Raw genomic sequence first — 26,032 nt, 5'->3', positions numbered from 1 at the left:
AGCCCTCCCTCTCCCCTGTAGCTGTTGCTATCTTTATCTCGTTTCCGTCGTGTCTTCTCACTCGTGATACCCTCCACAGCACTTAAACCTGGCGTCTCAACCCCTCAGTCGTCAAGTATTCAATACTTCCCCTGCACAGGAAGCTGGAGAGGAGCAGGGTCATCCGTGCTAATGTAGCGCCACACACAAACATTGGCTTGATGATGCACCTGAGTGCAGTCATTAAGCATGAGCAAACACTTAATTTACCCCAAACTTGTTACAATTAGGAATGTGCAATGATCGCATTTATGGGGTACGTGATAACATTTTACACACACATGTGCACACACACAGAGGTCGATAAGAAGCACATTGGTAGAGAATCTGGTCTAACTGGCGTCACTGCTAACGTCTGCAGCGACATAAGAGACGGCACAAGTAACCATATCTAACCGTCTGCTATCTAATCACCTCTTAAACACACACATGAACACACACAAATATTTGCTTTAGGAACATTTGGTCATCAGTAATATAAAAAAAATATTAATATAAAAGAGAAAGTGCTGTTTGGAAAACTATTTTAAGTCGAAGTACAAGCTACTTGTCAACAAGGGATACAATAAGTACAAAAGTACTTCAGTGGGTTTTGGTGAGATGTATATTTATATGTCACCTAACAGGGTTAGAGCGATGCTAACTGTGCTAGGTCTGAATATATAATGCAAAGCATAAAGGGGTTGTCCTCAAAGGTAGACACAGCAATGCTCAGAGAAAAAGAAAAACAAGGCACAAGTAAAATCTAATGTGTTAGATTTATTGTTAAATTTAAAGTGTTATTATATTAAGAAGGGAAGACAGCTGTGCAGTGATTGATTGCGTCGAACCAACCACAACCTGTTGCCCCCCTCACCTGTGGTGGCGCTGCACCAAGAACCACTAAAGGAAATGACCTGAAAACCTTTTAAGAAGACAAAGAGCACAACTTCCTTCTTCATAAAATGTAAACAAACATTTAGTGGCATCAAATTTTGGTGATTGTAGGACTTCTCTTTAATTGTTGGTAGAAGACCATGAGCCAATTCTCCCACTGGCACTAGACTCATGCGTTTGTTTTAGTTGTATTTATCCAGAATGTCCTGTTCTACTTCGCTTCCTGCTTTTGGAGCGGTCTCTGGTCTGCACATATGCAGTCGAACCGCACCAGAGTTCACTTTAGCCAAGCACATTGGCTGGTCTGCCTAACAGTTTGTTTTTTAGGCAGACCAGAGTTCACTTTTTTAGTCCGCATCAGAGTTTGATTGCACTGTCACACCTCCACAAATGAACCAGACTTTCTAGACAAACAAACTAGAGTTTGAGGAAAACGGACTAAACAAGTTTGGTGTGAAGACCAAGTTACACTTTGGTGAAGCACCACTTATTTAATGGTAAAAAAAAAAAAACTGTCCTTCCTGGACATTTTTAAGAACATTTCATCATCCGTCTCAGGTCAGTGAATTCTTTGCCTCTCTACACAATGGGATGATTCAGTCGATTCAAGAGAAGTATTTTTCCCTTTAATGTGGTGTTTGAGTTCCAGAACATAATGAAATTTTACACTTAAAAACATTTAATGCGCTAAAGTGAAGGGAAAATCCCCCAAAAAAGAATCATGTGTTTTGCTCAAGAGGTCACTGACAGTTGGAGAATTTCCTTAGACAGGAACATCCCAGTCCAACCACCCACACAACCACCTCAGGACTTTCTGCAATTCCTAGCCCCCTCTTTCTCTCTCTCTCTCTCACCAGCTAGCTGTCAGGCTCTCTCAGGCCTCATCTTCATGCTTCCGCCTCCACATGAACCCATTAGGGTGATGTGAGGAGGGTGTGTGGGGGAGGGGAACAAGGATGCCGAGCGGAAGGGAAAGCACTCCAAGTACATGTAGAACGGTGGGAGAGGGAAAGGAAAGACCAGAGAGAAGGTCGAGGAGGAAAGAGAGGAAGAGAATGGAACGTTCCCTGATGATGGATTTCACCTGATAGGAGCTGACTGGAGGGGCTGGGGCTCCCCGCTCAGAACCAATCTGAACATGAATGACCGTCGCTCACATTCACATGATCCATACCCGATGAGTCATGCCCAAACAACCTACATGTACACACACACGTCGCACATTTTTGATCTGGATTAAAACACTTAAGTGACTTCCGATCATTATGTTCTTTATGTACTTTGACAGTTGCTTCTTTTCCACTACAAATGTGCTTAAAACTTTATCAATATTCCGCTAATGCCGAAAAAAGCGCAATTAAGCAATTACGTTGTTTCTATTAAACAAGAAATGCAATTAAAATCACATTCTTTTTTTTCCTGACCCAGCTAACCTGCTGTTTACACTCCAGTCCAGTAGGTGGCAACAATGTGTCATTAAGTTGGAAGTCAGTCAACAGCTGCCCAATCTCTCCAGCTGTCTGAATAGAAGATGAGTAAAACTTTGTCAATATTCCACTAATGTCTAAAAAAAAAAAAACAGAAAAAACACAATATCGTAGTTGCAGTGTTTCCATTAATTAACTTTGTTCATGTCATTAAAAACATTGTCCTCCTTCCACTTCCTATCATCTTCTTCGTCGTTTTCGCCGGTTCAAAAAAATCGTGATCCGAAAAAAAAGTGTTTCCATTGCAGTTTTTACACCAGGAAAACCATCTCATCCCGGAGCAAAAGCCTTTTTATCTAAACACGTGGGTATTTTCCAAAGAGCCATTTTTCCACTGCGCAAATTTATTTTCGTAAATCCAATTTGTGCAATTTTATGGCCTGTGGAAACACAGATACTATCCTCCATTAGGACTGGCATTTTCCTAAACTCACCGTCCCTTTGTCTCTAATAGATTCTAATAGATTGTATATAAAATAGCATGACAATCATCAGCGTAAACAGAGAAAATGCAGACAAAACATATTAGTAACAAGCTAAAGGTGGTAAACACTTTAACATCACCACAGTTCATGGAGGTATTCAGAGTTAGAACACGCTGCCCTAAAGCGACCAACGTTCTGCTGCTATTTTTAGCAAGGAGAAAACTGATGCATGTGCAACAACTGAGCTAAACGAGAAGGCAACTCTCCTGCTTCACTATTATTAGAACTGCTGCTCGCTGTGAAGGGCCCCTGGGGGCCCAGGAGCTGGCACGTGGATGTCTACCCTCCCACCCCAATGGATGGGAAAGGAAACAGGGTTTTTTTTTTAACACAAAGAGAAGAGAGATAACTAACTGAAACACAAAATAACTAAAATAAACTACAGATGCACCCTAACCATCGCTCAGAGATAGCAACTGTCTTATTTTCTCAGTGATCTGAAGCATCACACACAGAATGGAGGGCCTTGTGCTCGTCTTTATCCTCTATATGCCAAATATTCTACAGTGAAGTCTGAGACCATCTGATAAGTTTTATGGTCCCATTTTAGTCAAACTTCATCGGTCAGACAATTATGCCACACAGCAAAACTATTGACCCTTTGCATGTGACATCACACTCTTCAGAAAGCGGCCAACTTCGCTAAGACAAACGTCAAAATAACTCTTGTAAAACTAACAGCTGGTAGCCTAAAATCACTTTTATGTAGCTGATTTCACTGTAAAAAATGATCACAGGGCACTGCGGAGTCAGCAGGACAAACAGACAAGGATGCAAAACCAAACTGGTCATTTTGTCATAAACCTCTTGATGAGGAAAGAAAACTGCTGTTGACAGCAGCCATCAATCGTCAGTGTAGATTTCACAAAGTAAGAAGATTAACGTTCATTTACGTCATGCATAAGTTTAATTAGAAAGATGCAATCAAATACTGTATCATGGAAAAGGTACATTTCTAATTACTGACAACCATGGAGAAAATGCCCCATCGTCATGTAGCCTACCATGCACGAGAAGAACTGGTAAACATCTAGACTTTAATACATGCTTGAATCTGCCGTGGTGTAATGGGATCACCCTTTATGACATAGTGGTATAAACCATGTGGAGTGAAGTCGGGCAAAGTCAACATTTTAATCATACCAACAAACATGTCAGGAGGGGAGAGGTTTGGGTCGGTTTCTAAGCTAGTTGTTTCCAACTTTTGCAAATATCACCGTCTATGAGCCTCAACTAGATGTGCTACTTGCACAGTCAGATTAGCTGGACATGAACAAGAAGGAACCATGGCTATACTGGCATAAATAACTTTGGAAAACAACCACAGTGGCAGCGTTTAATGCTCCCACCCCTCACTTCTGACGTCCATCACAGCGCTTCGATATGACTAGGTGACGTAGTTGCAAAAGGTCAATAGAAGAATGGCTGAAACTAGACGCGTCTCAAAGGCATCAGAGTCCAGACCTGATGCAAACCTCAATTATCTGAAGTTAACACAGTCGGATGTCTAAGAGTTATTTTACCTAAAAGTGGCAAATGAATAATGCACTATTCAACAGCCGATGCAAAACTGCATTCAGACACAGTTTTCCCTTTCTTGCTTTGCTTTCATAAACAACAACAGTGTGGAATCTATTGTACATTTGAGGCAAGTTTTCAACAACTTAAGAACCGGATAATTACCAGATAGCACAAAACTATGACCGTCTACTGACACAAAAAGATTAAGACTTGTTATGAGTGGATTATTTCCTTAAAACTGACATCTGCAAACAAACAGAACTCGTATCCTAAAACTCACGTCTTTGTTGGCTCATTCATGCACTGCTCAGAGTTCTCCTTAACCCCACAGCTGTCCAAATCGTGAGCGGCTGATTTACGGATGTGTCCTTAATGGAGGCTTGAAGTAAAACCACATATCCGACTTGGCCATCCTCATCATAAATGACTTCCACTTGGCTCGGTTCATTCACCATTTTCCTCCCACACAGGAGGTAATTGCAGGGAACAAGTTACAATTAGATGTAGGGCAACACACTGCTCCTAAGTGAACAAACCAACATGACTGTAAATGTCAGGTTCGGATCTAAGACCTGGATAAAAAGAGCGACTAATCTCCGATCACTTTTGAGCCCATGAAGACGGAGAGATGATGTGGAATCACTGGCGTCCATTTCTCTCAAGTCGAAGCAAGGAATTACCACTTCAGTCTTATCCATTTCAAATACGGTGCTATGGAAGTATGAAGCAACTTGGCTTTTTACTGAATAGTCAGTATTATTAAAAATACTCTAACTGGTCTCGTATTTATGAGAAAATAGTTGCAATAAATTAGGTATTTTAAACTTAGAGAAATATGATCTTTGACACAATGGTCTTTAACTGAATACAACTGCTGTAGAAAGAAGACTTCTCTAAAATAATGAAACCCTATGATATGTGCATCTATACAGCTATTAAAATAAAATTAGGATTGCACCAATATGGGGCACTGCGGTGGCGCAGGGGTAAAGCACAACCCACGTATGGCAGCCTTAGTCCTCGATGTGGCCATCACAGGTTCAAGTCCCGCCTTGATGACCTTTCCTGCATGTTTTTTCTCTCTTTCATTACCCACTTTCCTGTCTGAGCACTCTCAAATAAAGGCCACTAGTGCTAAGAAAACCTTTTAAAAATATGAATATATAAATATTTGTGGCCGGTAACATTATCCATTATTAATATTGATGTCATGGCCAATAACCAATATAAACCAATATCATATATTCTAAAATGACCATGTTGCTGACATTGCTTCTCTGTTTTCAGTTGTTGCAATCATTGTTACATACAATAAATCTGAAACTCTTTCCTTGGATCGGGACTCGGCAGCCATGACAGATCTTCTGAACTTGAATAAACCTTAGCCCCGGATAAGATGAAACCTCTTACCTACAACTTCCACTAAACCAAGCAGCCAGCTCTTCTAAGAAACTGCAGCGTTTACACTAATGCTCGTTCAACCTGAACATTCTGACTAAACCACATCCTCCTCATGTTTCCAGCCTTTATCCGGGATCAACATTTGTAGAGTAAGCGGATAAGACCGATTCACATCCAGAGTTTTAGAGCTGGCAGAACTGTGAGAAACTGCTTTCTGCAAGTCAAAGTCAGGACACACTGACCAGCTGCCTCGGATTGGTCTCCATTATGGAGCGATCACATTAGACAGGTCGACATGTAGACAAAACGTGCATCGATCTGTGTGAATTAAAACAAGACACACTGACATAAGACATACACCATTACTCTACACTGGTCTCCAGTGCCACCTAGTGGCAGAATTGGCATGCCCTGCCTTACTATGTTACAATTTGAGGCACTTCATAGAGTTGGCAGAGAAAGAAGAAGCAATAAGTAGATCAGAGACAGTGATGATTTCTTGTTTTGCTGTAATTGTGCAGATTTCCTCTTGCTGGTCGCCTTACCTTGTTGTCATGGAGATATCGGCTGACCTCTACGACCTGAGGATCAGAGGACATCATGTTTGTCACGACTGGATTGATCTGTGAACAAAAAAGAATTGGTATGACGGGGCTGCACATGGAAAACCAACAGCCTGGAATGAAACCGCATTATTTTTTTTCCCCCAATTTAAAACAGAAACAATTCATTGGGTTTCAATGCTGGGAGGTGAAGCAGGAGATACCTGAATGCCCGTGGGCTGTGAGCGGTGGAGGTGGGCATGGGGTGCCCTGGGGTGGATGTCAGACAGGTGGGGCGGAGGATCGGGGGTGGACCTCTGGCTGTGTTGTAGCAGAACGTCCCGGTAACGTTTACGGTCAAAGTTCGTCCTCCACAGCAGAACCTGAGGCGGGAAATCCAATGCATGGAACCCAAAGTTTAAAATGTTTAGAGACAGACTAACAGTTTTGTGTGTGTGTGCTTTTTATTATTGTATAACAGACAACGATTACATTATGCTCAAAGCACAAACCTGTTGCGATTGTTTTGCCAGCAGAATCAATGTTGTTGTTTGACAAATGTATTTATTTTTCAGATAGTTTTAAGAATACTCTATTATCAGAACAGATGAAGCTGCAATAGCTGCAATTTGCAGAAAGCCTTGCAACTTGCTCCCATGTTAGCAACAGTTTCTACATAAGAAAAATGTTCTGTCATTATGGCTTTCCACCAAAATGACGTCACTTGCAAGAAATCGCTACTACAATTGCAAATAAATTATCCGGAAGATACAGCCAGAGCTACAATAAGATGCTTTACGTCTGTTAGCATGTTCATATGTTAGAATAGCCTAGTCAAAGCACAGAATCAAATCAAGAATTCACTTTCTGTCTCCTGAAATCCTGTTGAAAGACATTAAGGTTTGTAGTTAGAAAGTAGGACAAATGTGGAAAATTCAGAAGTTAAAAATTCAACTGCAAGACAATATTCTATTTTATAAAAAAAAATATACATTTTGAAGTTAAATAAGTTCCTCTAACAGTGTTGAACAACAGAATAAATTAGTAACATTGTGGAGAACGACTATCAAACTATTAGGAAAGAAAGTCATGTCATACCAACCTGGCAATCAGTTCCGCCTGAGGCAAAGTGATCTCCAAGCCTGGAAAAGGCCACAGCGATTACGGCTCCCTGAGAACAAAGATAATTCAAATAAACATCATAAACCTTAATTCAAATAACCGCCACAAAGAAATGAAAATAACTTAATGTTCAAAATGTCCTCATTGAATTATAACAGCCAAGTGATGCACAGGAATGGGACATTTTGGCAGAGACATGGATAGTGACTTCTCCAAATTTTGTGGTTTCAGGTTAACACTGTCACCATGGTTACGACACATTTGTCATGTAAATAAAACAAGACTTTAAAAGACTTCTCATCCCATTATGCTCCACAATGCTATGAGAGATTACCAAGAGATTTGTAAAGCAGGTGGCCTTTGTACATCGTCACCTTATTAAAATAATGTTTTAGACAGAAAAATAAACCACTTTCGGAAAAAATGACTCAGGCCATTATCTTAGAAACAGGATGAAATGGAACTTGGGGGGGGGAAGAAAAACAGGAAGGAGAAGTGAAAGGGAGGAAGAGTGAAAGAGTGAAATAGAAACAGTAAAAGAAAGAATAAAAACGACAAAAGAAAGGATGAAAGAGCAAAAGAAAAAAGGGTGAAGAAGTGAAAAGGCAAACGAAAGAGTAAACGAAAGAGCAAAAGAAATAAATTAAACAAAAAAAAAGCAAAAGAAAAGGACAAAGGAAGATTTTTTTCCCCTCTGCTGCAACGCCACCTTGTGTCCATGCAGGGTATAGATGAGCCGGCCCTCCAGCAGGTCCAGGATCTTCACTGTCCGGTCACTGGAGCCACTGATTAGGTAGTTATTGGACGGGTGGAAGGAGAAACTATTGATTCCTCCACTGTGGACTGAAAACGCAGCAAAACAAAAAATAGGAATAAATCTCAAAGCAAAACACTGTATTAGAACGACAAGGCCATTGGTACACGGCTATTGAAACACGATGGGAGAATGAGCTTCTGGAACAGCAGCCTACCTCAGCTCTAAGGAAAATTCAATGATTACAATTCAAAGCTGAAACAGTACCAGAACAAACAGGAACAAACAGAAACAAGCTGCATTACGTTTGGTAAGAGTGGTCAAATATTCAGCCAGAGGTTCGACAGAAGCTTGTTCATGACTACAAAAAGAGTTTGGTTTCTCCGCAATTTGCCAAAAACATTTAGCCAGAAATTAGTGCCGGTGTGTGAGTCTGAATGTAAAATTTGCTTCAAAAGCCCAAAATGAGTGTGATGTTCATGCAGTGAGTCTGGTGGTGTGTGAAAATCTCACTAAATGTGCGGAAACATGTTTGAAAATTTGTTTGAGAGGAGACGCAGAGCCTCTTCAGCCCCGGCTAAGTGGTTCTTCCATACCTTGATAGTGCTGAATCAGCTTATTGGTTCGCAAATCCCAGATTTTAAGACACCTGTCGTCTCCTGACGAGGCGATGCAGGTGCCGCTGGAGTTGAAGTCGACAAACGTGAGCGAGCTGGAACAGATGTAATGATTATTCCACCGAAACCAATTACTCTGCCAACTCCACCCACTGAGAAGTAACAGGAAACAGGCCAACAGAATTACCCTCCGCAGTTGGTGAAAGTGTTGATGCAGCATTTGGTGGACGTGTCCCAGAGACGGACGGAGCGGTCGTCCCCACAGGACACTATGAGCCTCCCGTCTGGAGAAAATCTGAACAGAAGCACGCAAAAAGTTTATGCTCCATTATAGTGGAACAAACTTCCAGAAAACTGAAAAATTGCAGTATTCCTTAAATCAAGGCCAACCACTCCCACTCCTCCACCTGTTTAGAGTTACCTTTGAGTCATAATAACTGGAATATTAATCAATATATTGGATGATTTTTATGATGAAATTTGACTAAGTGAAATGTTTATTGCTTGTTCCATAAACAGTTAGCATATCATGGTTTTAAGGGGTAAAGCGCTTTGTACTGCCTTGGTGCTAAAATGTGCTATACAAATAAACTAGAGTTAGCATGTAATGTGTTCAACACGCAGACTAAAACCTAATTAAACTGTTTCTACCTGCCTCTACTAAATGTTATTTTAAAGTAGCCCGGAGTCCAATGCTTTCATGCATCCTTGTGGGTTTTCCGTACAGCAATTTATCAAAAATATTACAGATTTTTTGCATTTTCTAACAGTACAACACACAAAGTTTAAGTTTAAAAATCAGGATTTTATGTGGATTTTTACATAGACCAACCCAAAGTAGTGTGCAACCACAAAATGGAAGAAAAACGATACATGAAAAACGAAATTGCTATTCCTTCTATATTCCTCTAAAGGCCATTCAAGTGTAAGAGTACGATACCAGTAAAGAGGAAATGGTTCATGGGGTGTAAATACTTTTGGAAGGCACTGTAAAGCCCTTTCTCCACAGGCGTGGCTTTAGCCAGTTCTTCGCCGGTCAGCCCGGCCAAATTTGTCTCCATTTGCAGATTCTGCGTGGGTTTCTGTCTGTTTTTTGGAACCACCTGAGGTTTGAGAATTACTGGATTTGATTGGCAGCAGTGTGATTCATTGATTGGCCCATGGAATCCGCAATGAGACCGTGGTAATTGGTCAAATGTAGATCAATAAGTTTTGAAGTCCAAACAGTTTTGTTTTTTTGTTGTTTTTTTTTTATTTTGACAGAAGAGCGTCAACTGGGCAGGGAAACCCACAACCAGCAATATATTGATAGATTTCGGAGAAACAAAGTTGCCGAGGGCAGCACCCGCAAAATGACATCATCAATGTGTTGACCTCAACTCCTGCATGCCCAGCCTGCGTTTCCATTGACCATGAAATTGTGCAAGTTGGAATTACCAAAGGAAATTCTCTTAATGGAAACACGCCAATTTAAAAAGTCTCACGTTTTTGTGCTGGGATGAGGTGGGTTTTTCAGCTGTATCCAATGTATTTTGCAAAACTGCAACGGAAATACTTTTTTTACATCACGAGTCAATAACTAGATGTTACCACTGGCGGAAACAACAAAGAAGAAAACAGGAAGTGGTAGGAGGATGATGGCACGGCACAACTTATTCACATGTGATTTTAACTGCGTAATTGTGAAATAGTTGGGCGAGGTTTCAACATTAGCAGAATATTGACAAAGTTGCACACATTTGTAATGGAAACACAGCTATGAATAGTGAGGAACACACCGTCAATGGAGACGCACTCAACTCGGCTAAAACCCAGCCAGGCATGAACAACGGAGAAGGGGCTTAAGAGGTCGACACTTCCATACCTGGCACAGCGGACCCAGTTAGTGTGCTGGCTGAGGGAGTAGACGTAACACCGCCGTGGGACGCTCCACACTATAACCGACTTGTCATCAGACGCAGTGACCAGGCTGTAGCCATCATGGGAGAAAGACACACTGCGCACCGCGCCGGTGTGGCCTTTCAACACCGAAGACTCTCCTTTTCTATCCCAAACACACAAACAGTTCAAGTCAAATCTGCTTTAAAGTCCAAATTGAATACCAAGTACCAAGACTTTAGATCCCCCATTCTAAATGTGAGAAACAAACTGTGCAGATAAAATCGTCAGCTTTCTGGCTTACAAGGAAAGTGTCCACAATCGAACCGTTCTGTCTTTGGACGAAGAAGCCAGCAGACGCCCGGACGGGGAGAACTGCAGCCCCGTGACGGTGTCCTGGTGCCCGACAAAACGAAAGGCCCTCGCCTTCGGGGCCAGGTTCCAGATCATCAGGGTTCTATCCACTGAGCCTGTAGCTAGAGGAAGAATGACAGAAAACGTAATCAGGAAAATACTCGCATACATATACACAGCTTTGAAGAAAACAGTCAGCATTATAACCTGGATATGTTCTGAGATTTCATGGAAAATTAACCCTAAACCTTTCTTTAAGCTGGGGAAATTAACTTAAAAAAATGGTTTAAAAATATAAGACAAAGCTGACAAAAGAAATTAACCACAGACCACCACAGGTGGCCACTTTAGACCTGCAAACTGATAAAAGCAAATTTCATACTTTTCCAGAATATCCAGAACTATGTGGGAAATGTAGAAAAACTCCATCATTTATACTGGTGACCAAACTAACTGATGATCAGTTAATTAAAGGGGCAGTACTAAGTATTTTCCAGGCTTATTGTGCTACATTGTAGCACAATCAAATAACTATGTTACCTTCAGTTATAAAAATACTATATATATGTAAAATACGACTTTAAAATACGTTGCTGGCTAGACTGAAGGAGGTGAGTGGGGGAGTGTTTAATGTTTTGATTTTTTCTTTTAAACGACTTCTCATCATCGTTCCATTCCACACATGAAGATGAATTAAAGAATTTCAGAATGTGGTAAACCAGGGACAGTTTGCTACATAGAGCTGTGGTGTCCAGACTATTCGTCATGGGGGATGAAAATGTCAAGCTGAAAGTAAAAACAACATTGCTGAAACTATATTTTTTCTTTTCACCTTCTCAACAATACACTAAAAACACTATATTTTAACAAAACAAAGCAGTCTTGATTTCTGTAGAAAATGTAAGTCGTCAGAAAAATGAAAAGGCTCTTTCTCACCATTACTTCATTTAGCCATGTTTAATAAATGGGAGTGCCCAAGTCTGTTTGTGGTCCTATTTATTGTCAAATTACATTAAAAGGAAAAATGTGATTGATAATAACTATTTACATTTCATATTTTAGGAATTTTTAAATTTGTCTATCTTTTTTTGAAAAGTCTCCCATCCTTAAAACTGCACCTTAACATTTTTATGTCTCCATTAGCCATCGGAGCTCCCAAATCAAATTTATGCCATTCTTGAACTGTGGTTGAGGGCCACACAAAATCATTCCTAGGGACACAAATGGTCCCCGGGCCACAGCTGTGGACAACCCTTATGTAAAATACTATTGAATAGTGCTTGAATATAATTTCATTAGATTCATTGAACACCACTTGAGTGGTCATTAGCCATGATATACTGTGGTAAGTTATTTTACATCAACCAGGCTATAGAGAGAGATTTTAAAAAATGAATTAAACTTGAATACAGTAAAGCATGTAATGGTTTGCAAGTCTATTAGTACTAGCATTTACCCAGCTGGTTTTGGTTTGGACTGAAGTCTGCACAGGTGACAGCATCTTTATGTCCCCTGAAGTGTCTCTCTAGAGACGGATCATCCTGTGAAGACAAAGACCCAGGGCAGAAATATCAAATTCTGACTTTTTTTTCCTTTCTTTATTAAAATTCGCATTTCCCCGGTTCAGCGTTGAACCGTTTCACTCAAAAGTGTACACACCGGTGTTCAAAATCAAGTTTCAGGGACTTAACAAATGACAACATAGAAAATGTACTTTGGCCCCGATTTTGTCTGAATAATTCAACAGAAAAACAAACAAACAAACAAAAATCTTAATTCTAAAACAGCAATAATCTGATTGGGTAAGTATTCACAACTTTAAACTAATACTGAGTCCAGACCTGGCTGATATCTCCCAAAACATTGTTTAAAAACGTGTTACGGACTTAAACTTCTAGCTCACAATTCCAAAATAGGTTTGGCACATCAGAAACACCAAAGTGTAAACACCCTGCCCTCACTGAAGCATGGCGGTGGTGGCATCATACTCTGTGATTGGCATTCTTAACATTAACCTATTCTGAACACCTGACAGTTCTATGTGTAGATCTCAAATCTGTAGAGAAGGAGTCATTCAAGGATCGATCAAATATCTGCAGCTCATAGTTAAACCGTCAGGCCAAATATAAACTAATTATAGTTTGCTTTACTTCCCACCTGTGCTGTTCAGCCTTCCTGTGTTAACACTATTTTTAATTCATAACATGGTGTTTGTTTCTATTTGAATACATAGTGGAGGCTTTCACATCGGTCCCATTAAAGTGATTCTCGTGCACTAGAAAGTAAAAGCGGAGTTCCGTGGACTTGTAAAGATGTTTCTGACATCTTTCTCCTTTCTGGAAATCGTCTTAGCGCTGACAGAGCTAAGACGAGTCCATAGCGATTTCCCTGCCCGCCACCGGCGAGAGTTCTCCGTGTCTGCGCCAACTGCTCGCTAACCCGACAAAAACACGCCCAAAACAGGGCCACTCACCAGAACAGATCCCATTTTAGACAACCGCAGAGCGAACTGGCGTTATCCGACGATTTGAACAGACCCGCTGCACCGCTCCTCCATGACTGTCAACGCAGCGCCCACAGTGACCGCGTCAGACCTGACAGGTCGAGCCCAGAGAAGGAGGAACGTGATGCTTTTAATGACGAGTCAAGGAATCTCCGCACTGATCAATTTAGAGTGCAAAGAATTGTCATGTGCTACAAAATTCTTGCTTTCCCTCTCGAATCATAGATTTAAATCCAAAATTAGTGCCTGGCACCGGGCTGCTTTATGTCGAGTTAGTTGAAAAGATTCGTTCGCAGAATCTGTTTGAAAGTGGGAAGTTTCCGTGCCCGAGCAAAACGTTTAATTGCACAAAACTGAAGTCATTAGTTTTACTTAAAACTACTATGACAGCTCTTGTATTGTCACTTAATTGTACTAATATTTTTAACACTGTTTATTAGGTTCTTTCGATGAAACCCCCCCAATTCACTTCAAATATATTTTATTAATCCCGAAGGGAAATTAAATGTTGTTCCAACTCATTAATTTAGATTCTTCAAATAGTTATAGAGTGTCGAAAGACATATAAAGATATATCAAAAGATGTATTTAATACTTTTTTTTAGTTCTCTGGTGATTTAACTGGAATACACGCACGTGTATATTTTCATTAAACAACATATACATTCAAAAATGAGTTTTCTAACAGAGAAAAAAATCCTATCCTCCTAATGCTTCGTGTTCCTTGGTTGAAATAAGAGAGATACATAATGTTATGATCATATTTTTATTGATTTTATCATGGTACCAAGTTACAAAGTTAATTAAATAGTTATGAAAATATTAATTGTGTGTAAATATTATGTGTACAATTATGGTTAAAAACTATGAACCTTACAGACCGAGGGGACCTGAATGCCGCACGTCATAAAGGTAGAGAGTCTGTCGCTGCTTAGCAACTGGTCAGAATGCTCCGCGGAGAAAGAGATGCTGTGATTGGCTTCTGGAAGATTTGCAGCGAATCAACGTTGGCTTTACTGAAGGTGGAAGCTGCTGTTTAGTATTTCGATTTGAAAATATGTCGCTGACTCGGGGCATCGGCAAAAACGAGGTAAAGTCAGAAAATACAAGGTTACTTGTGTTTTCTTATCAAACAAACAAGCCTAGTTAAATCTCTCTCCCACGCTGCAAACATAGCGGCGAACTGGAAAAAACATAACGTAGCGAAGCAAGCATGCTAACAAGTTAGCTAGGTTGTTTCCATATCAACGGTAGCCCACCGTTAGCTTGATCATATTTAACAGGCAGCTGGGGTTTTCCCAAAAAAGGCTCTGATTTCATGTTTTGTCGCTAATATAAAGCATTAAACTGCTCGCTTCTCTCCTTTACACAGTACATGAAGAAAAGGATACCCAGAAATGAAAAGTATGCCCATGTCAAAACCAGGCTGGACACAGGTATGTCAACCATTTCAGAAGCAGAATGATATGTTGTGGTAAAAAATAAAATTCGCTCTCACATTTAGGGTTCAATGAATAATGGCAACATAAAAAATGTATTTATAGGATACTTTGAATTATTGTACTCCAACTTTAACACAACATATCCGTGTTATATTTTATTTGTGAACACAACAAACAAAATGATAAATCTGCAGTGCAGCAACACTAACAAGATGGTATTCAGTGTTCTGGCAGAATTGTGGGATTTTTCTGTCTTTGCGGTTTGCAGATATAAATATTAGTCCTTTACTTTGATTGGGCCGCCGTGAAACCCTGATTCTTTTCTTTTTAGGCGTCATGTTGTGAATATGGTGATGTGCATGGAATCATTGGCTTTGTAAGAAGAGCAGTTCTGGTCAGGATTCAGTTTCTAGGCAGATTGTCTTTCATCTGCTCCTCTATACTTTTGACATCTAGCGCTTGTCCTTTTTTGCTATATTTTGAGCACTGCACCTTCTGACCCTGCAGTGAATCTGCCTGCACGTTCTTCCCTGGACTTTGTGTTAATAACACACCTGCTTTCTCCAGACCTTCTGCTTTTATAGGGATTGTCACACACATTGAGGATCAGTAAATCTGATGTATTTCTTACGCCTTTCTGCTACTTTGCCACTTATATGGAGCCGAGGATGTACTTAATTTAACTTTCCGTCCAGCTTTAGACTCTGTCTTCGTTTTCTTTGATTAAAAGAAGTGTCACAAATTTGTGGTGTGGTTCTTGCTCTTATTGTTAAATTGAAAAGAGATCGTGAGCCCGATAAAGACCAGATCATTGTCATCATTTCCTGATATATGAAACTATGGAAGCAGGTTTCTCTCATGAAGGAAAAAATAAAAGTCTAACAGGAAGTCAAAATTAAGAGCTTTAAAGTCATATTAACAAGAATAAATGATCATAATAATTAATTAATTAAATTTCTTATGGTGTGCTTTATATTGCATATTTAAACAAGTCATAATTTAGACTTATTTCAGAAATAAATAATTAAAAATGATTCAAATTTGAAATAATTTCCAGCAGAAATGCATCATCATCACATAATTATCACCATAATTATGTGATGATGCTGAATCTTCTAATTATGGCTTTCTCTCTCAAAATCCTTATATTGAATCTCATAATTATGATGTTCAATTTCATAATAATGAGTTTCTGTTATTTTGTTTTGGAATTTCATAATTATTTCTTCCTCAAAATTATGGCTTTGTATGAGATATTTAAGACATTGAAATTTGATTGTGACTTTTATTCTTGCAATTATGACTTATTTTTTCTTTCATGGCCGGAATGGCCTTCCATATCAAACCCTAGAATTGAAAGAGAGGCTTCTTTGTAAAGCAACTGCATTTTTGTTGCTCCTCTTTTTAGAAACGTTGATGGTTTTCTTCCTTTATTCTCTCCATTGTGCTGCTGTCATCTGTAGGATCGAGCAAAACAAAGTACATGGAAAGACTGGAGGAGATGAGAAAAAGTAAGAAACAAACACATGATTTTTTATTTGTTTTCTTTTTTATGTTTACTTTAAAGTTGAGCTACTAAAGCTTTATAATTTATTAGACAAAAAATTTTTTATTATGTTTCTTTGTCCTCTTCTATTTAAGACTACAGGTATCGAAAAGGCGAAATCTTCAAGAGGTTAAAGGTGACGACCTTTGCTCAGCTGGTGAGTATCAATGCAACAACAGCTGGCACACAGACCCAGCAAAGACTGTTTTTTTATTTATTTATTTATAGATAGGATTGAATTTTTTTATTATTATTATTTATTTTTGGACCTTAATAATCGATCAGATCAGTTGATTGATGATCTCCAGACTGATGACTGTATATTATTATTTCCTCATAGGGTATGATCTAGTTTATCTGTGTGTGTGTGTGTGTGTGTGTGTGTGGGCTTGTGTGTGTGTGGGCTTGTGTGTGTTTTCCACCTAGGTACTTCAGGTGGCTTCTGTTTCAGACGGGGATCAAAGCGAGGTCAATGATGAATCAATCAACACCCAACAAGGTAACGCTTTAGGCTACCTGCGTAGGGATGAGCATTTAATTGTATCATTTATCACTTATTGTGAAAATTTTCTTATCACGATGCAAATTATAATTTATCATTGTCTCGATAAATTTCAACGAATAACTTAAAGAAACAAAACAAAACTGGCACTATTATCCATAAGAGTGTTAGTAAATTTCAGTAAACTTGAAAATCTGATGAAGTACAGTTATAGTGTAGTGATATAAATCACACTACGTTTTAACTAAACAGTGTCATGAAGAAGCCTGTTTCAAATGGAAACATTTTTCTAGAAAAGTTCTTGTTTGTGGTGCTGTGAAGGCTTTTCCACGCGGTCACAGCCCCCTAAAAAAGAAGTAGTAAATGGCCCTTGAAACATAATTTTTATTGTTATCACAGTAGTACCAAAAGATAGATTATTAGTAGACATCGGCCACCCCTAAGTTAGCGCCATGATGCCTCAAACTGCCTTGCAGACGGTCTGTCAGTCATCTCTGAGGCAGACCTGGAGTGTGAGTCTGAGCGGGTCAACGGCTTGTCGCTGGAGCTGCCTCTGTCGCAACAACACGACGCAGGAGACCGCAGGGATGGCTGCCACACCGCCAGGTCAACACTCCTCAGGTAATGAGCAGCCTATGGGGTTGCTCCGAACTTTACCAAACCCTGCTGTGATTGGTCGAGCCACGGCAGACCCACAGGTTAGCACTGTACCGTCGCTAATAGAGGATGCTTAAATACTGCTCAGTAGGTGTTGTTCTTTCAGCAGATGGACTTTTTCGAGTCTGCATACTGCAGTTAGAGAATAATTAATTACTAAATTAGTTGACTCTTTTTTTAAAAATACTCAGTTAATTACAATTAATCGTTTCAGCTCTAGCCTGCTCTCTATGCACTTAACATTGTTAATAGACTTTTCACCACTGCAGCCAGTGAATTGATGAGCAGGTGTTAAGTTGTTGGTTCGATTGTATAGAATTATGTAAAATTGACCTTTTTTAGCTTTACATCATGTTATAAAGTTATTGCCTCATCAAAAATATAACTGGAGTCTTGCCCTGATTCTTTTATGCATGTTTAAAAGAATCCTAAATCCTTTGATTTCTAAATCGAAGGATTTAGAAATCCTTTGATCTCCCGTGGCAACCATTCAGCTATGCAAAACTCCTAGGTGGGCGTAGCTCCACCTTCCACAACGAAGCTCCTCCTCTGAGCTGCAGTTTTCCAAACTTCCTCCTCACAGAGCAGCTCTGCCCTGCTGCTCCCCATTCAGCTCCTTCAGACTAGCCAGCAGCAATTAGCAAACACTTGGTGGAGCTGTGCATCTAGTGACCTCATTATAGGAGTTACTTCTCAGTGAAATGATGATAAAAACTTTGTTAAAGGGTTAATACAGGAGCCATGTTGTAATGACTTCCTGAGGGTGGAGTTTTGGAGTTCCAGAAAAAGCAGCAGTTTTTAAAGAGACAGAGACCCAATTTCAAGGTGGTAAATTACAAAGTAAAATTTATTTTATGTAATAATTGATATATACAGCATTTTATAACTTTAATTTTATTAGGTAACACAGTTACGTTATTGGGATAGAAAATTATACCATGTGGCTGGAATATACATTTAATAAACATATCTTTAGGTTTGGCTACATTTTGGAAAAGATGATTAAAAGTCCTACTAGTACCAAACATTGGGCAAACATTGTCATAAAACCCAAATATTCAGTGTCACACAGCCTCCCCTCTGTGATTGAGGTTTAAGCCACCATATGTCTGTAGCTTTCGTGCAGCTCTCTTTCTAACAACAAAATTCCCCAGTGGACAGACATAAACCTTTCTCAAAAGCTTCCTCACCTGTATCTCTACCCCATTCAGCTAGAAACTGTGTCCCAGGTGAGTAACTCTATCTGACACCTGAGAGGGTGACAGACGGGGCTGTTGTAATGATAGAGCTGTTAGGTCAGCGTCACCTTGTGGGGAGAACAGATGGAGACGGGAAGTAGAGCCGTTAAGGGGTAAACATGCATAAAGAGGGAGGCGGGGTGATCTTCTGTTTCATCCTATGACTCACTTCTACAATAAAGTTTCAAAAGGTACAAGAACACCTGCATGAACTCTCTAAACAGTGCTCTCTGCTGGCTAGAATTTATATGGGAAACAAATTCTATCATTGCACCGTGTTCCAAATTATTATGCAAGTGAGATTTTTCTAAATGGTCAAAGCAAATGATGGTCAGTATAATTTGCAAGTCATGAACTATTGCAGTATAAATCATATTTTACTGAACAAAGCTCCCCATGAGAACAGTATTTTTTTCAAAAATAAAAAACTCAAAATGCACAAAATTATTATGCACAGCAGATTTTCTAAACATTTTATGGATTATAAAGAACTGCAAACTGTCATTCTTTGAATGTACAGCATTAAATGGTCACATGTACTAAAATCAAAAGCTATTTCAATCAAAAACATCTTAACAGGCCGAGTTACATGTTAACATAGAACCTTCTTTGATATCATCTGCATAATTCTTGATCCATTGAACTTGTGAGTTTGTGGAAAGTTTCTGCTTGAGTTTCTTTGCAGGATGTCAGAATATCTTCCCAGAGCTGTTTTGATATGAACTGCATTCCACCCCCTGACCTTCTGCTTGAGGAAACTCCAAAGGTTCTCAATAGGGTTGAGGTCAGAGGTCAGAGGAGGATGGTGACCACACCACGAGTTTCTCCCCTTTCATGCCCATAGCAGCCAATGACACAGTGGTATTCCTTGCAGCATGAGATGGTGCATTGTCATGATGAAGATGAAGATGAAGGTTCGGCTCTTCTTTTTGAACCATGACAGAAAGTGATCAGTCAGAAAGTCCATCTACTTTGCTGAGGTCATTTTCACACTTTCATGGACTCTGAAGGGGCCGACCAGCTCTCTCTCTCTCTCTCCATGATTTCAGCCCAAAGCATGACTCCACCACCTCCTTACTGACGTCACAGCCGTGTTGGGATGTGGTGGCCGTCCACCACCAATCCACTACTGCGTCCATCTGGACCATCCAGGGTTGCACAGCAGTCATCAGTGAACAAGTCTGTTTGAAAATTAATCTACATGTCCGGCTGGGCCCACTGTGACCGTTTCTGCTTGTGACCTCTGGTTAGGGGCCCAATAGTAGGTTGATGCACTGCAAGCCTCTGGAGGATCCTCCACCTTGAGGTTCCAGAGGCTCCAGCAGCTTCAAATAACTGTTTGCTGCTTTGTAAGGGCATTTTAACAGCTGCTCTCTTAATCCGATGAATTTGTCTAACAGGAACCTTCCTCATTAAGCCTTTATCTGTACAAACCCATTTTTGTTCTGAATCAGCCACAAATCTCTTCACAGTATGATAACGCTTCAGTTTTTGTTAAATATCTAATGTTTTCATACCTTGTCATACGGCTCTACACTTTCTGATGATTTTCATCAGCAGAGATTCTTTTCTCTTTGCCATATTGCTTGAAACCTGTGGCCTGCTTAATAAAGTGGAACATCCTTCTTAAGTAGATTTCCTTTAATTGAGCTCAGCAGACAAACTAATCAACCAGCTCTCTGAAATTAATGATAGTGATTCAAAGAGCCCTGACACACAATATCATCTATACATTTAATAGCACAACAAAAAATGTAATCTTTATGACACTTAAATCCAATTTGCATAATAATTTGGAACACAGTGTAAAATTTCTTGTAAATACTAATCTGTAAGCAATGATGCAGATGTGGAAGATCAAAGCTTTTCTTTGGGTTTTATGCAACTGTTTTTTAGGTCTGTCGCAATAAATAAATTAATTGCATTATTATTTAAAACAAGCGCAATAATTTTCCATTTGCATAATTTCCTCTTTTCTCTCTCTTTCTACCAAAGACCTGACGACAAAGGTCTTCAGTGGGGTGCTTTGGTCTCAACTAGAAACCATCTTTTAAGGACAATTATGTTGAAAGAAAATTTCTAATTCATGTTATTTGTTGTTTCTGCTGTTTGTTTATTGTGGATATTTAAAATTAATTCTAGTTCTGTTGTTAAATGTTCATTAGAATTTAAAATGTATTGATCTTTGAGAATGTCCTGACATTGTTATGCCATTGGGAAATCATCTCAAAATAACATTATTATTGTTTTTTGCAATATGCTTTGTTACAATCTATGGTCCTTCAAAATTTGTTATCAGGACAGCTCTTTTTGTTTTTTTTTACTTCAAATTTTCCACCTTTTTATCATATTATAACCACAACCATCAATGTGTTTTATTGGGATTTTCTGTGATTGACTGACATAAAGCTCATCAAAATGGAGAAGTGGAAGGAAAATGTAGCTGAATTTCTGTCATATAACCTGGAAAGTACCTGACAGACATTTCTATCTGGATTCATGTCTGGGACACTCTCTGGTCTGAACCTGAAAAGCCTGAAAAGCTTTTGCCTGGGTTGTTTCCTCTCAGCGTCATCAGCGGCGTTGGAGAGCTGAACGTGGAAGGGGCCAATCAGAAGACGGCAGAGTCCGTGTCAAGCCCCTCCTCTGCCGACACGCCCTACCTGGACTGCCCCTACCTGCTGCTGGACGTACGCGACCGCGACCAGTATGACCGCTGCCACATCATCAGCGGTGGGTGGTGGAAACATCCTCTCTGTTCAGTAAAACCTTTTTCTATTTCTGATCCTCTGCCTTTCCTACAGCTCACAGTTTTCCCATCGCCATGCTGTCTCGAACTATGAATCCCTACACCAAGGAAGTGCTGGAATATGTATCCTAAAAAAAACAGACATGCATATTTATTTTTTATTTTCTTCTTTATGTTATGTTGTATTTCCACTTGACACCTTAACAGAGTTTGTAGAAAAATGCTGTGGGGAAAATCATCGTCGTCTACGATGATGACGAGAGAATAGCCAGCCTGGCGGCTACCACCATGTGTGAGCGGGGCTTTGAAAATCTCTTCATGCTCTGTGGGGGTAAGAGCTGGCAATCTTTTTATCTTCCACAAAACCAAACGTAGCCTCAGAATTCCTGGTACACTGCGAAATCTTACCAAGTATTTGTGGTCTAGTTTCATGTGTAAATGTCCTACCACGCTGGAGATGTGACTAAGCTAACTTACAAGTAACTTTTCAGCAAGATGTAGGAGCTTGTTTGAACTCAATAATTCCGAAATATTGATGAAAAGGTTCTAGTTCCACTGGCAGATCATTTCACTTATAATATAGAGAAAAATGTCTTGTTGTAAGTGAAATAGTTTCCCAGTGGAACTAGAACTTTCCAAGTTATAAAAGCAACTTTTGAATCAGTTTCAGTAATGACGGTTCTTTTCTGGGAGTCTGTCAGGTGGCTACACTTTACACACATTTCTTTGTACCTTTTCATAAGGACTTTGATTTTCATTCATTTTTTTATTTATTTCTGTAGCCTAGCCCTAAGCCTAATCTAATCCACTCACCTTAGTCCAAAACCTAACTGCTAACCCCAAAATACCAATTGTTACGTCCCACAAGGAGCTGGTGGGAAGTGTTAGGAAAATAGCCCTTACAATGTATCAATGCAAAGACACACACACGCACTTTTCTTTTCTCTCACACATCTTTAGCAGTTTATCAAGTAATTCTTTTTTCTAACTGCATGTCCAGTTACACGATAAACATTCTGTAATTTTTTTTTTACACACTGAACAGTGAGTTTGCAAAAGCATCTCTTCAGGAAATGATCGTGCAGTTTTCCCAACCAAACAGACGCACATTTAGTCTCTTAGTAAATAAAAGTCTTTTGTAAAGACTTGGTTCAGACATGTGGTGGCTGTTCATGTGAGATCCTGCTATCAGTGTCAGGCTGCCTGACACTAGTGAGTTAAACCTAATTATGAATAATTACCAAGCCAAAAAAAAGGAGTTATGTCTGCTTCATCTTTTATGCGATAAAACACAATGTTCGTTAGCTTGACTGTGCGTAATATGACCAATAACCAGCAGCTGCTTCTCAAGTTCCTGTTTTCATAAACATGCAGCATTTAAGCGATTCATGAGCAGGCATTTCCTTAAAGTTTTCTTTTTCCATTCCATTTCTCAGATTGCACCTCTTTCATCTAATTATTGGATTCCCCCCGATCCTAAACCAATATTGTAGTTGAGAAATGTTCATGTTCAAGGGGCCAATGCTTTTCTCTTTCCTCTTCTCCAAGGTCTCAAGGTAATCGCCCAGAAGTTTCCGAGTGGAATGACAACCGGCTCCTTTCCAGAGTCGTACTTGTCCACTTCCAAACCCTCCAAGGCGAGGAAATCGTCTGTGGCCCGGCCGTCGGCGCAGGATGCCGAGAAACGCTGGAGGTTTACGTTGGACGAGCTGGATAAGATCCAGGAGCAGATGGAGGAGCTGATCATCTCCAATTACTCAACCAGTAAGACCGAAACCAGTCAGAAACTAAAACAATCTATAATAAAGAAACTGAAGGTAAACTTAGAAAGGTGAGAGTTGGTGGAAAGCATTTAGAAAGACTTACTTAAGGTCTCTAGTATAAAAATAATTTCTTATGCAGAGTTTCAGTTTATTTAAAGTTTTTGAGCCACTAATTAGGTGTGCACCCATTCTGATTTTAGCTGATGCCGATTAATATTATTTTTTTTTCTTTTTGGCTAAAATGTTGATGAATGCAGCCTTTGCATATTATCAACTTCCTAAAACAAATGGTCTAAGTCATTTTTACCAAAAGTGTATGTTTTTTTTGTTTGTTTGTTTTGCCAAAATCGCTTTTGGCATAAAATGACTTAAGCTATTATTTTAGGATGGTGACTATGTGTAGATAAGATCCGTGTATACGATCAAACCAATCTCCCAAAATTACAGAAATTGGGACCAATTTCTTGTCTAAATGATTTATTGATGCATCCCTATCTATAATGGTTAGATAAAAATGAACTTATGCATTTATTCATTCATTAAAAAACCTTGTCTGCTGTAAAACTTTTGCAGCACATTCTCTATAAAATTCAGGTTAAAGGTAAAATTTGTAGGGCATAAAACAACTTTTTGACTAAAGGAATTTCAATTTACGTTGGGTTTTTTTTTTTTCGTCCTGCAGGTCAGCTGTCCAGTCGCACATCATCCATCAGCGGCCGGTCCACGGCCTCCAGCCATCAGAGTTCCTCCACAGCCGAGAGAAAGAGCTCCAGAGTTCAGAACAGCAGACCCTGGAAATGACCCTCCACCCCTCTGCCTCTCCTCCTCAAACAACAAGCGGACCTCCATCAGAAGGCCTCCTCAGGATTTGTGTTGATGCTTCTGGCTGCAGTGAGCAAACCAATTCCAAGAGGCGGACATTGGCTTTCAATGTTGCTGCGTTTTCATCACTACTGCTCATTTTATCCACAGGTAAATGAGCTTTTTTTTGCAATTTTGGAACAAACCATTCTACCAACCACAACTGATAAGGTAGAGTACTCATTTGTAGACTTAAAAATGAAATTTGCTGTCAAACTATAACCAAAATGTTCCTTGATGTCTTTTACCTGTTTAAGTTGCTATTCTGTATTTAATTATTTTTATTTTTTGCATTGTGCCTCATCTGTGAAAAAGGCCTGTTTGCACTCTAATCTGTTAAGATTCTAACAGTTTTTTTGTTTTTTTTGTTTGTTTGTTTGTTTTTTTGGCCTTTCTATAACAGTTTCACTAACAAGTCTAGAAAATGCTGTGAATTATTGTATCATACGAGGCGTATATATGTTTTAATAGAGCCTGACTTGGTTGCTTAGAAACGCTTAGCTGTTCTTTTAGTGGTTTATAGCACACCTCCATAAACATACACCACTAGCCGTGATGTGCAATAGCTGCAGCTGTTTTTGTGGTTGGAGTAACACTGACTGGCTGACTGACTGAGAATCAGGATGACAAAAGTTTTTTTTCCCGTCATGCAGTATTCATTGTCTGGAGCCTTTGTGCGTTTGTTCACTTTTGTCTTTAGTTCTCGTCTCTGTAAATACATCCACATTCATTCTTTGCAGAGCGCGGTTTATTAAAAATCTGAATTTCTTCAAGCCTTTGTTGCAACAAGTGATGCTTACCTTAAATGAAGTGGTTGCTTAATTTTATTCATGAATAATGAATTTGACTTTTTTTTTTTTTTTTCTGGAACATAATTGTTTCGTTGCATAATAAACACAAAGTGGGGGGAAAAAATCTTTTAGACTGTTATTTCAGCATTGAGCAGACTGATGCTTTGATGTTGACCTTATAAGTATAAGTTTGAATTAGTGAGATCCATCAAAAGTTAATACCTTACGACTTGGATTTATTTATTAGACTTACATTATTGTCATTGCACCAAGACACAAATGTATTGACGACGAAATGTCGTTGCTTGGCTACCGGAGTACGCAGAAAGAACACTGCAAAAACGGAGACGCTGTGACGTCACACTCCGAAACTCCGGATTTTATTTAGTTTGCTTTTATTTAGTTGATTTCGTAGTAAAAATAAAATGGTGACAGGGTGCTGTGTGGTCTGCTGCACAAGCAGACGAGGGTGAAAACCAAATTTGTAATTTTATCATGGAAACTTTACTATGCAAACTATAAATCAGATAAAAGTTTCACAAATCAAAAACATGGTTTTACATATTCTGCTATTAGAGCAGAATAATCCAGTCCAGGTTTTGAAGTGTCTAGGACTTGTAGTTTTTAAACTAGAGTCGATTAAAGATGCGGAAGGTAGTGAAAAATTAGCCATTTCCCGAATCGGAAGCTGGAATTGGAAATCAACTTCAGCTTCGTATCTTCATGCAGATATAAATTCTGTAGTTTTATAAAAAAATAAAAATTCTTACTGTTTTTACTTATTTATTTATTTTTCAAATGTTTCGGCCAGGTGCCTTAGGAGGTGGATGTAGAGTCTCCAGAATTCTGCAGAGTCCTAATGAAAAATAAAAAAGATAGAAATTAATTTGCCTAAACTACAATT

General features: G+C 39.3%; 2 protein-coding genes across 3 annotated transcripts in view; one reads left to right on the top strand and one right to left on the bottom strand.

Moving 5' to 3' along the window:
* Positions 1 to 13,700, bottom strand: part of poc1b (POC1 centriolar protein B) — a 42,220-nt gene extending 28,520 nt beyond the window's left edge. Inside the window, exons 1-10 of the mRNA XM_028005035.1 lie at positions 13,550 to 13,700; positions 12,533 to 12,617; positions 11,027 to 11,198; positions 10,709 to 10,888; positions 9,032 to 9,139; positions 8,824 to 8,939; positions 8,183 to 8,316; positions 7,454 to 7,522; positions 6,576 to 6,734; positions 6,355 to 6,432 (exon numbers count right to left, since the gene is read on the bottom strand). Coding sequence (XP_027860836.1) covers positions 6,355 to 6,432; positions 6,576 to 6,734; positions 7,454 to 7,522; positions 8,183 to 8,316; positions 8,824 to 8,939; positions 9,032 to 9,139; positions 10,709 to 10,888; positions 11,027 to 11,198; positions 12,533 to 12,617; positions 13,550 to 13,564 — 1,116 coding nt within the window. The 5' untranslated portion in view covers positions 13,565 to 13,700. The remainder of the gene's footprint in view (positions 1 to 6,354; positions 6,433 to 6,575; positions 6,735 to 7,453; positions 7,523 to 8,182; positions 8,317 to 8,823; positions 8,940 to 9,031; positions 9,140 to 10,708; positions 10,889 to 11,026; positions 11,199 to 12,532; positions 12,618 to 13,549) is intronic.
* Positions 13,701 to 14,533: 833 nt separating this feature from the next.
* cep41 (centrosomal protein 41) lies at positions 14,534 to 25,110 on the top strand. 2 transcript variants are annotated; one of them, XM_028003406.1, is made up of 11 exons: positions 14,534 to 14,669; positions 14,952 to 15,015; positions 16,485 to 16,532; positions 16,663 to 16,724; positions 17,003 to 17,066; positions 17,546 to 17,690; positions 21,534 to 21,697; positions 21,769 to 21,836; positions 21,930 to 22,044; positions 23,262 to 23,477; positions 24,159 to 25,110. In XM_028003406.1, the coding sequence occupies exons 1-11, from the start codon at positions 14,637 to 14,639 to the stop codon at positions 24,275 to 24,277; spliced, it is 1,098 nt and encodes a 365-aa protein (XP_027859207.1). In that variant the 5' UTR covers positions 14,534 to 14,636; the 3' UTR covers positions 24,278 to 25,110. The 2 variants fall into 2 exon arrangements, with proteins under 2 accessions (XP_027859207.1, XP_027859201.1); XM_028003400.1 differs by having other exon boundaries at positions 16,994 to 17,066.
* Positions 25,111 to 26,032: the final 922 nt, after the last annotated feature.

The sequence above is a fragment of the Xiphophorus couchianus genome, chromosome 2 (genome assembly GCF_001444195.1).
Source record: "Xiphophorus couchianus chromosome 2, X_couchianus-1.0, whole genome shotgun sequence".
Taxonomy (NCBI): Eukaryota; Metazoa; Chordata; class Actinopteri; order Cyprinodontiformes; family Poeciliidae; genus Xiphophorus; species Xiphophorus couchianus.
This window is presented reverse-complemented; position numbering and strand designations above follow the sequence as displayed.